The sequence below is a fragment of the Lepidochelys kempii genome, chromosome 1 (assembly GCF_965140285.1).
Source record: "Lepidochelys kempii isolate rLepKem1 chromosome 1, rLepKem1.hap1, whole genome shotgun sequence".
In the NCBI taxonomy this organism is placed as follows: Eukaryota; Metazoa; Chordata; order Testudines; family Cheloniidae; genus Lepidochelys; species Lepidochelys kempii.
The window spans coordinates 197,254,667-197,266,775 of NC_136380.1; the positions used below are offsets into that span (position 1 = coordinate 197,254,667).

Here is a 12,109-nt window from a genome sequence, read left to right on the forward strand (position 1 = left end):
TATAGTTACAGTTTGATTACAGCTTGCATTCTCTCTGAGAAGAAGAAAACGTGTGCCCAGATGTGGTTCCATCATTTTAGAAAGCCATTTTTTCTATGAAATTATGGTGTAATATCCTGGGAAACATGAGACCTGGGTTCTGTCTCCATCTCTATCACTGACTTGCAGTGAGACCTTGAGCAAATCACTTAACTGCTCTCTGCTTGATTTGCCTGACTCACAACTGTGCTGGTGACTCATAGAGGCTGCGGGCAAATCCCAGGCAGGAGCAACCCCCACCAACCATGGCCGAGGAAGGCATTGCTGCTGGAGGTGTAATGGATGTTAACACCGCGCTGCAAGAAGTGCTGAAGACTGCACTCATCCACGATGGCTTAGCTCGTGGTATTCCTGAAGCTGCCAAAGCCTTGGACAAACGCCAAGCCCACCTTTGTGTTCTTGCTTCAAACTGCGACCAACCCATGTACGTAAAGTTGGTTGAAGCCCTTTGTGCAGAACACCAGATCAACTTGATAAAAGTTGATGACAACAAGAAACTGGGTGAGTGGGTAGGTCTCCGCAAAATCGACAGAGAAGGAAAACCCCTCAAAGTAGTGGGCTGCAGCTGTGTGGTTGTCAGAGACTATGGCAAGGAATCTCAGGCCAAAGATGTCATGGAAGAATACTTCAAGTGCAAGAAATGAATGAAAAATAAATTTTGTCAAGCCTGAAAAAAAAAAACCCTGTGCTGTGTGGCTCCTTAACACCATTAATAATGAGCTCAGTATAATCATATGCAAAGCACAGCACTTTAATAGCTCTTAGGAGTAATGTTGAAATTATAAAGGTGCTATAACTATGCAAAGCTATGCAAAGTTCTCTCTCTCACACACACACACACACACACTCCAGGTGCTTAAGATTCTTTTGCAAAAGTTTCATTTCCCAAACTCCCACAATCAGTGTAAGCCAAAGTCCAGTTGTTGACATTTTATTGCCCATTTAAAAACAGTATTTCCAGTATTGGAACAACAGCAGCAAGTTACTGGAATGATTGCTTTGAAAGAGTAATAAAATCCGAAGCAAAGTGAACTTTGGATTGTACACTCAGTTGAGTTATTGAATTTGATAGTTTTGTTTGTTCATTTATTTGGCCTAGCTGCCATACTGTTTTGTATTTGCATAACCATCGATGCTACTATTGCTCCTACAAGTGTCTAATCCTGCTGTATAAATTGGCCAGATCTGCAGAAGAAGCTGTCACCATAGGTTCCCATGGCAAGCAGCACACTGAGAAACCGTAGGCAACCCCACAGTGTATTGATCATTAAAAGATTATGTTGTGGTTGTACCTAAATGCCACAACAGGGCTGGGCCCCACTGTGCTAGGTATTGTACAAATGTAAGTGACAGTGCTTCGGGGCAGGCACTGATTCCAGAATAGGAATTTGAGTGCTTTTGGCTGCTTGGTTTTATATTTCATTTTTTCAGAAGATGGAAAAGAGACCGGGGAAAGGAATGAGGAATAGGTGTGTGTGTGTGTTTAGGTAGGGCAAGAGTTGCTGCTGGAAAGAAAAACAAAGCAGCCCAAGCACAGTCTTAGGCCAGTCTATGGAGCATTAGTAGAGTGGAGTTAAACAAATGGAGATTTTTCCACCTCTCTGTGTTGTGTGATTTTTGGACCCTCCACAGTTCTTGGCAGGAGGTTTGCTTAGGTAAAAGTTCAGGGAAACTCAATCTTTTTGGCAGTAAAGCATGAGAAAAAGCCCTTGACAATTCAGACTTGGGCAGTGTCAAGGAAGGTGAAGGCTGAGTGCCCACAGAATCCAGCTCTGCTGTCACACTAGTTTTACACCCATGCATCTCTGAGTTTAGGAGCTCTACTCCTGATTTATGCTACTGTGAGTGGGAGGAAAGTTAGGTCTTATATAGAAGAAATTAACCTTGGGAACACATTGCTCCAACAGACTGGCCTCATTAACACATTGAACTTATACAGCACTTAACAAACACTAGGCAAATTTCCCCTCACCAGTCCCTCTGAAGCAGGTAAATAGCCTAATCCCCCATTCTACACAGAGGAGAAACATGACTTGTCCAAAGGTCAGAATCAAAACTGAGATTGCCTAAATAAACTGCCTACGTAATCCATAGTGCCTCAGGTACATTTCACTTAGTGAGTGGACAAAGTCATCCCTGCAATGACTTCAGTGGAGTTACAGTAGGAAGGAATTTAGCCCACCATCTCAGTTTCTTCACCTCTAAAATGCAGGCACTGATGTTAGGAGCATCTGTGCCAATGTCAGCTTTCTTTAACTCTTTTCATTTAAATGTAAGCAATAGGGCTGAAAATTTGTCATAATACTTTCAGATTCCCCACCTAGGAAAACAAAAATAATTGCTTAAGCACAGTCACTGGGGAGGCATTTGGGGCCTGGAAAGTCCATGGGCACAGAGCCAGAGCACTGGTAGAAGTCACCTGGAGTAAGGCCAACAGCACTAGATCAGCCAAAAGGTATGGCTGGAGGGTTACAGGATGCTCTCCAGGAGCCATTGTGCCTGAGAGGTGTTGCGAGACAACAGGAGTTGAGCCTTGGGACCCCCAATTTCTGACCCCATCTGTGGCAGTGCGACGTGCTGCCAGTGGATGACCGTGCCGGGCCTCATTATGCCTTACTCCGTAATGAAAGATTATTCTCAGTGCTGTTCTCCCCTTCAAGTGAATTTCCTGTGTTCAATTAAGTTGCCTTCACATTCTTTCCAGCCCTGCTCCAGGGAAGAAAGATTTCTTGTTCCTTCCAGGAGAGGATGAACATGTTTGGCGCTGTCAAAGGTCCCCTCGCTGCCTTTCCCGATGAATAACTTCTGTTGTCCGGTCCTTGAGTCAGCATGGCTTTGGGGATGTTTCCTAGCTCTCAGGCCCAAACACTTCACAGGCCCACCCAATCCTACCTTTAGGGAACACTTGTTCTATACCAGAGATATGAGCTGGCTCTGCATGCATTTGCATGTCTTGTTGTTGTAATTATAGGATTAAGGTTCCTAGACATTTGCAGAGGAGATGCATTTAGGGCCTAATCCTGCACCACTGTGGTTAATGGCAGAACTTTCATTGAGGTCAGTCATGCAGGCTTGGGCCCTTAGATTGTGTTACTTACACACAAATAACCCACACATCTCCAGTTTGGTCAGCCTGGTTGTCCATTACTTTCATCTCCTTTATGCGACCAGCACAAAAGGGCATCAAAAGGTAGCAGTTCTTCCCCATCCATGGCATAAAGGGTTTCCCCAAAGGCCATCGAGTTGGCAGAAGGCTGTTTCTGAGCCTGACCCACCTCACACCTTCTGGCACAGAGGGCGTTCCAGAGGCAAGGCCAGACTGCTGCTGCATTCTAGCTATTCTCAATTTCCCACAGGAGGCTAGGGCAACCTGAGCATGGAGTTAGAGCAGCCTGGCAATGTCTAATGTGCATTGGCAAGTCCCTGTACAGCCCCAGAACACAGGAGGCAGAAAGCCCACCTTTGCCCCTCCATCTCCAAATGCAGTAGTGGGAGAATTGAGTACTGAGGCCAGTCTTTTAGGACAATTTCCCACCTCTACCCACCATCGCTCCCCATTCATTTCACTTAGACCAATTTTTCAAGCCCAGCTTTACGCCATTTTGTGTCCTGAAAAACTAAACGCTTTGTATGGAGCCAGTGGGGGGGAGGGGCAAATGGAGAGGTGTGACATGAAAAGCCAGGGACTTGGGCAAAACACTGTAGAGAACTGTCAGGGGTTCGATTGCCTCCCACATGACTCTGCTGACAGAGTGCGCTCCACAAGGGTTCTGCACCCATGGGGAGCCAGCGCTGCACTGCAGACAGAATTCCCTCAACTCTTCTTGTCTTTGGCCCACATGCACTCAGAGTGTGCCAAGGCAAACAGGCACTGGGTTCAAGCCAAATGCAGACTTCTTACCTAACTCATCTATCTTTTGATCTGCAGTCAGTACTCCACCTCACTGATTAAAGTTGCTGGGTCTCTGAATCACACCAGATTCTCTCTCTTCCACCTCCAAATGCCACAAAAGGAGTAATTGGTGATTCTCAGGCACCCTGGATTACATTGAATGCCAGGTTTGAATGCTTGATAGAGATCTCGTCGGTGTTTGTCTCTGTCTGAGGGGTTGGAGCAAATGCGGTTGTATTGCAGAGCTTGGCGGAAACCTACTGACCGCTATTCCTACCTACATGCCTCCAGCTTTCACCCTGACCACACCACACGATCCATCGTCTACAGCCAAGCTCTGCGATACAACCGCATTTGCTCCAACCCCTCAGACAGAGATCTTGTAGGTGTTTGTCTCTATCAAGCATTCTTACAACTACAATACCCACCTGCGGAAGTGAAGAAACAGATTGATAGAGCCAGAAGAGTTCCCAGAAGTCACATACTACAGGACAGGCCTAACAAAGAAAATAACAGAACGCCACCAGCCGTCACTTTCAGCCCCCAACTAAAACCCCTCCAACGCATTATTAAGGATCTACAACCTATCCTGAAGGATGACCCAACACTCTCACAAATCTTGGGAGACAGGCCAGTCCTTGCCTACAGACAGCCCCCCAACCTGAAGCAAATACTCACCAGCAACCACATACCACACAACAGAACCACTAACCCAGGAACCTATCCTTGCAACAAAGCCCGTTGCCAACTGTGCCCACATATCTATTCAGGGGACACCATCACAGGGCCTAATAACTTCAGCCACACTATCAGAGGCTCGTTCACCTGCACATCCACCAATGTGATATATGCCATCATGTGCCTGCAATGCCCCTCTGCCATGTACATTGGTCAAACTGGACAGTCTCTACGTAAAAAAATAAATGGACACAAATCAGATGTCAAGAATTATAACATTCATAAACCAGTCGGAGAACACTTCAATCCCTCTGGTCACGCGATTACAGACATGAAAGTTGCAATTCTTCAACAAAAAAACTTCAAATCCAGACTCCAGCGAGAAACTGTTGAATTGGAATTCATTTGCAAATTGGATACAATTAACTTAGGCTTGAATAGAGACTGGGAGTGGCTAAGTCATTATGCAAGGTAACATATTTCCCCTCGTTTTTTCCTAACTCCCTTCCCTCCCCCCCCCCAGACGTTCTTGTTAAACCCTGGATTTGTGCTGGAAATGGCCCACCTTGATTATCATACACATTGTAAGGAGAGTGGTCACTTTAGATAAGCTATTACCAGCAGGAGAGTGGGTTTGTGTGGGGGGAGGGGGGATGAGAAAACCTGGATTTGTGCTGGAAATGGCCCAACTTGATTATCATACACATTGTAAGGAGAGTGATCACCTTAGATAAGCTATTGCCAGCAGGAGAGTGGGGTGGGGGGAGGTATTTTTTCATGCTTTGTGTGTATAAAAGATCTTCTACACTTTCCACAGTTTGCATCTGATGAAGTGAGCTGTAGCTCACGAAAGCTTATGCTCAAATAAATTGGTTAGTCTCTAAGGTGCCACAAGTACTCCTTTTCTTTTTGCGAATACAGACTAACACAGCTGTTACTCTGAAACCTGTCTATTTTTATTCTTCATGCAGTGCTATTAGCATGCTTACAAGCAAACAAGGTCCCGTGGGGGTAACAATCTAGAGAGACAGATATAGAGGGTATGGGAAAGACATGATAAAGGAGAGAATAGGAACATATAGAATTTCACCACAGTTAACAGTAGAGATTTATTGTGAGTGGCTTTTGTTGTGGTGGGTTTTTTTTGCAATTAAAGTATTGTGTTATAAATCACTGACACATGTTTCAGCTGTGGAAACAGAGCCCTTCGCTAATTTATGACTTTCACGCACCAGCCTCAAGGTACATTTGCAATAAGTAATAAAATGAGGGACACTGCAGTCCACTAAACCAATGATAATGAACACAAACAGAAACGCTCTCAACCCGTTCATACAAGGGCTAGGTAAACAGATAGGCCTTGTAGGCACTTCGAAGGACAACAGAACTACGCTATATTTGAGCCAGGGAGACAGCGGATTCCAGAGCTGAGCCCCAACGAGAATGCCCCAGCCTCAGAGTTACAAAGCTAGGTGTTGTCAGCTGAAGTGTCCCAGAAGCCTCTACTGCTGGCTGAAAACATAAGTAGAGAGATGGCCTCTAAATAACACAGGACCCAAACAATGAAGACTTTGTAGATCAAAGAGAGCACCCCCGCTCCCACACCACCTGCATGTAGAAGCCAGCAAGGCCAGGTGATGACAGGCTGCATGGAAGAAGTGAGTTTTGAGGAAATGTAGATGAACAGGCTTGCGCCCTGGCTCAGAGAGACTACACTAGACATAGAGACCAGCAATGGAAGAAGGTGTGAAGGCAAGGGTGGGGAGGATGTGCAAATGGTGGGGTTAGGGAGAGGTTTGGGTGGAACAAAATGCACTAGGACAATAGAATTAAGTGAGCTAGCTCCAATGAGGCGTGGAATTGGGCAAGGCACTGAAAATGAGAACCAGCTGTTTGAATTTTAGTGCTGGGCAGCCACTACAGGGATTTGAAGAGGAGAGCAACGTGGTCCAAGCAGTAAAGGTGGTGAATTCTGAATAGATTGGTGCAGGAAGGAGAGGGCAAGAGAATTGTGAAGAGTAGTGAGGAAGATACAGTAGTAGTCAAGACTGAAAATGACCGGGACTTGGACAAATGTTTCAGCAGCAGAGATGGCGAGGAAAGGGATCTAGACAGGAAAAATACATCAGTGTCAGGGCTTGGACATAGTGGGGAGCAGAGGAGACAGAGTGAGGATGTTGCCAGAGTGGCAACAACGCAAGGGAAAGAAAAGATTGAAAACTGAATGCTGCATCAGCATATTAAGCGTGAACTGATTATAAAATATCCAAGGTGAGATGTTACATAGGGAGGCAGAGGTGCCAGATTGCATAGAGAGGAGGAGGTCAAGTGTGGAAAGAGAGGTTTGCTCAGCACACAGGAGGAAATTGGGAGCCATGAGGGAGTTAGTCAAGGACTCTGTGTAGAGGGGGACCAGGAAATGGAGGATATATCCCTGAGGGAGGCCAACAGAGAATGGGAAGGAAGTGGTGCTGTCAAGGGAAACACTGATGGAGCAGCTGGAGAGGTAAGAGTAGACTCATGAGAGTACAGAGTCACGAAAGTCCAGAGAGAGAGAGGTAGTTTGAGAAGCAAGTGATTAGGTCAAATGCAGCAGATTGAATACAACAGAGAAGAGGATCTTGGATTTGCCAGGAGGGACTCATGGATGACCCTTGATAAAAGCAGTCACCCTTGAATGGAAGAAATGGTCAGAAAATTAAGCTTTGGGGAAAAAAGGAAACAAAAGGTTGGGGAAAAACATTTCCAACCAGCTCTAACAGAAACCCTCATGAAGGAAGTGCAACAGGGAATTGGAAAAGACAAGGAAATGTGAATAAACTAACTGGATAGACAAGGAGAGGATATCAGAACATGCAAGAAAGAAGCAGGAAAGGGACTAGAGGAGAAGAATTCCTAACTTTTCCCCTCTTCTTCCCGCCCCTCCTCCCCCCCCAAAAAAAGTCTTGGAGGAGTCAGATGTTGGTAGATTGGAAGTTGCAGTAAGACCGGGTAACAGGGCAAGTGATGGGGGAAGGAAATGGGCAGCTTTAAAAGTGATGAGCAGAAAGAAAGTACTGAGAAAGTGACATGAAAGAGGATATAGAGGGAGAGAAATCAAGACACAGGGAGGGCCATCCAGACAGTCTATAGCCTGAAATGATCCTGGACAGAGGTAGTGCCTGTGAAGGAGAGGAAAAGCCCCAATTCAAAGTCACTTAGGATGAGGGGGTGAGTGGAGGTGGTAAACCGTTAGAGGCAGAGGGGGAAAAAAGAGACAGATGGAGTAGATTTCAAAAGAAGAGAAGATGTGGGAAGGGAAACTAGGCTGGACTAGAATGGGCAGGAGGGGAGATGGGAAGAGCCCAAGGATGGCCTTCAGGGTGAAGAGAGTGAGAAAAGGATAAGCCGTTATAGGAGATGGCAGAGACAGAGGGAGAAATCCAGGTCTCAGTCAGAGTGGAAAGCAGAAGTTGAGTTTCTTGATGACAGAAGTGGCTGGAGAGAGAGAGGCAGGGTATGGGAGAAAGGTTGGCCAGGGTGGAGCCAAATAAGCACGTGTCAGGGTTGGGGAAAGAGTGGGAAGCAACAAAGGTGGGAAGCCAGAGTTGGGAAAGGAGGAGGTACCCGTGGAACGAACATGAAAGTGGCAGCAGAGCAGAACAGTGAAGGAGACAGTGGACCTGGGAGATGGTAAAGGGCTGAGATGAGAGTGGAAATGGCCAAGAAAAAGTGTGGAGATGAGGATCCAAAGTATCAGTGTGGGGACATGTTTAAGAGAAAGGAAGTGTTGGATGAGGGGGGCAGGGCAAAGAGGGAGAGTGGCCCACTGGAATTAACAAAGGCAGAGAGGAGGCCGCAGCACTGTGGGAGTGCTAATTTAGAGGCCTGGTACTGAATAAAACGACAGCAAGGAATTCAAGGGTTAGAAGAGGCAGGAGTTAACCAGGAGCTTACAAAGGTGAAGGTGGTTTACAGCATTAAAGGAAGGTAGCAGCTAGGAATAGCCTAGGAGCAATAAATGAAACAATATGACATCAATAAATACAGACCGAGCCAGAGCCATCAGTGTGATAACAGGGAGAACAATGCTGCAGTGTGCAAAGCATATGTAGGCTCAGCAAGAGCCTGAGCTCTACTCCCAGTTGGCCAAACACTCCCCTACCCCCTTTATCTAAGTCCTTCCTGAAGGTTCTTGTCTCTCGAGGCCCTTGCATGCCATAAATAAAAAATTACCAAATTAAATGGGTGATTCAAGGGAGGAGGGAGCGTTTGTACATTTTTAAAGTGGCTCCCTGCTTGTCCTGATTACCCTGTGTGTCTGTTGTTTAGACTGTAAGCTCTTCAGGGGCAGGGATTGGATGGATGTGTGTTCTGTGAAGGGCTGAGCATAGTTGCCAGTTGACAACAGCAGGAGATACTGGGAGGTCAAGGTAAGGTGTAAGATACATAGGTGGTTCCCTGGGACCCTGGGCAAAGGTCCAAAACAGCTGGCAGCTTCCTAAAGAGATGGGGCCTTTTATAACTCACCCTTGGAAGCAATCGACCTGGCACACGGTGTACCGGTTGGGAGCAAGGGGAGGGGACAGCATGCCCAGACATGCTCCCTCAGAACCTGTGGTAGGAGTGACAGCTAGTGGCTTTCTGAAGAGCTGGGGCAGCTGGTAGCCCTGCATGGTCCAGCGATTTGGTGCAGACTTTGGGGGTGGGGAATCAAGGGCAACAGGTGCAGACTCTCTCCTCCAGAGCTCTTACTGGGGAGGAGCTGGGGGCTTTCAAAACAGCAGGGGGCTTTTACAGCCTCATCCTGGGCAGCTAGGGCTCTGCTGTTTGGCACAGTAACTTGAGTGGTATACTGGAAACTGTTAAAGTTACAAACTGTCACTTCACAGTGGAAGGGGTTTCCTGGTCATGCTGGCAGGCAAGGGACCTCACAGGGAACCACATGATCTGCATCCTCAGCAGGCTGTTTGCAAAGAGCCATCCTAGCTGAGTTGTGCCTCTCTGCCTTAGGGAGCAGCCTGCTTTGTGACTCTTGTGTGTTAGGGTTCTGGATTCGAAGAAAGAAAGTAGCGTGGACTTGCACCCTTCCAGAAAGAATTTTATGTTTTTATCTAAATTCTCTGTGCGTTCGCCTCAAATAGAATAACTTGGAACACTGGCAAAAGGTGGAGGGATGGGGGTGCAGGACTCAACCCCGAGCCCAGGTGGGGAGCAGGAGCAGCAGCTCCACTGTTCACAATTAGAGAAAAATTCACCTAAAAGCAGAAAGGGAACAACTTTTTTGTTGGTTAACAAGCAGGAAACAAGTGATTCTTTCTGAGCTGGCAGTTCCTTTCTCCCCCTTTTGTAACAGCAGGATTCTTAGGAAAAACAGAGCAAAGTGACACTGCTTCAGTAATATTGCTTTTCCAGTAAATTAGCAAAATACTACACTGCTACTCATAGGCTATGTCTACACTGCCCATGACACCCACAGCTTACTCAGGCTGGCAGGGCTCAGGCTGCGGGGCTGTACAATAGCAGTGCACACGTTCAGGCTCGGGCTGGAGCCCTGGTTCTGCAACCCTCCCGCCTCACAGGGTCTCAGAGCCCAGGCTCCAGCCTGAGCCCAAATGTTTACACCACAATTTTACAGCCCAAGCCTTCCCCCCCATCCCCACCCCGAGTCCAAGTCAGCTGACATAGGCCAGTGGCGGCTTCATTGCAGTGTAGACCTACCCTTTGAGGCGCTGCCCCGATGGGATTTCCTGAGACTCTAACCTGATTTGACTAATTAGACCAATGGAATGCTTCTGCTCTGAAAAGTGATGCTGTAAAATCACATTGTGAGTTTCCATATTTATTGTGTCTCCATGATTTCCAGTTCAAATGAGCTCAGTTTAAAAAACTGGGGGGGAGGGGTCACCCCTAAGTTACCAGTTCTGAAAACGCTCCTGAGAGCCAAGTGGGGCTCTTTTCTTCTCATTCGCTATTGCTCCTAATAAAGATTCTGCGGCTGAGAGCATGCCTTTTGGCATCTGTACAACCCACAGGGCTCATTAGCTTAGCAGTAATACTGGGGTATTACTGTTGTTTTTGGATGACTCCCTTCCCTACCTGGGAGACTTGGTAAAATTCAGGTGCAGCATGAGATGCCTGGGCTATGAACAGAGGCCAAAGTTCAAGTCATAATACATGCTGGATGATCTCAGAGCAGCATTGCCACTTGCCTTTTGCCCACAGCCCTGGCCATTTGAAAACAGGTAGGCATCTGGGGAGGCATGATCTGTCTGGATACTGATAGCAAGAAGAAGATCCCCAGTACAGCAGTTTCAGAGAGAGAAGACTAGAGGACACACTTGCAGACTATAGGGAGGTTTGAAATCGGGGGGGGGACAAAACTGTATAAATAGCTCTTTTCCTAATTCCATTCCAAATTACAGGTAGTTGACTTTAATAGTCACTGGAGCATGGGCGCAAGTTATTTGTACAATACTCGCACTGATCATTAATACTATAACTAGCACTGTTGAACCAAGGGAATAATGGAAAATGAAAAGATTCAAGGCAGCCTTGCAGTGACTAGGAGAAATATTGTACTCCATGGATCACATGGTGTATGAAGCCTACATCCAAGCTTGGAGGGATGTTAGCCCTGGGCTGGATTTTCAAGAGAGCTCTGTTCCCATTTAGGCACCTAATTAAGTTACGATGCACACAGCAGCTCCCCTTATACTTCACACTGCAAGTGTTCTCAGTGTGAACTACTGGGTATTGAGCACTTCGGAAGTTGTCTCAGAGCAACATGACTGAATTTACAGGCACAGATGTCAAAAGCAACAGATTGCATAAAGCCAATAGTGGCATGTGGGCTGTCTTGAGAAACTCAAAAATCACAGGGAAGAACTTGAGAAAGAAGAGAGTGTTCCCCAGTTCACAGTATAAATATAAAAACGCTTCAGTAATGAAACTTCATTCGGCGGTTTATAGAGGAAGAACTAGACATTCAATTTCCAATACTGTTTCTAAAAAAAGGAGCTTTTTCGTACAAAGATATCTTGATGCAAGGGTTCGACAGGGCTTATGGATACCAGATGGGAGTTCTAAGGGTATGTCTACACTACGGAATAAGGTTGAATTTATAGAAGTCGTTTTTTTAGAAATCGGTTTTATATATTCGAGTGTGTGTGTCCCCACAGAAAATGCTCTAAGTGCATTAAGTGCATTAACTCGGCGGAGTGCTTCCACAGTACCGAGGCTAGAATCAACTTCCGGAGTGTTGCACTGTGGATAGCTATCCCACAGTTCCCGCAGTCTCTGCTGCCCATTGGAATTCTGGATTGAGATCCCAATGCCTGATGGGGCTAAAACATTGTCGCGGGTAGTTCTGGGTACATATCATCAGGCCCTCGTTCCCTCCCTCCCTCCGTGAAAGCAAGGGCAGACAATCATTTCGCGCCTTTTTTCCTGAGTTACCTGTGCAGACACCATACCACGGCAAGCATGGAGCCCGCTCAGGTAACCGTCACCGTATGTCTC

General features: G+C 46.6%; 1 protein-coding gene across 1 annotated transcript; it reads left to right on the forward strand.

Moving 5' to 3' along the window:
- The first annotated feature begins 237 nt into the window (after positions 1–237).
- LOC140905455 (small ribosomal subunit protein eS12) lies at positions 238–720 on the forward strand. The gene has a single exon (XM_073328849.2). The coding sequence runs from the start codon at positions 285–287 to the stop codon at positions 681–683; it is 399 nt and encodes a 132-aa protein (XP_073184950.1). The 5' UTR covers positions 238–284; the 3' UTR covers positions 684–720.
- Positions 721–12,109: the final 11,389 nt, after the last annotated feature.

Excerpts from the sequence above, each read along its gene's own strand:
- LOC140905455 (XM_073328849.2), top strand. The coding sequence starts at position 285 with ATGGCCGAGGAAGGCATTGCTGCTGGAGGTGTAATGGATGTTAACACC.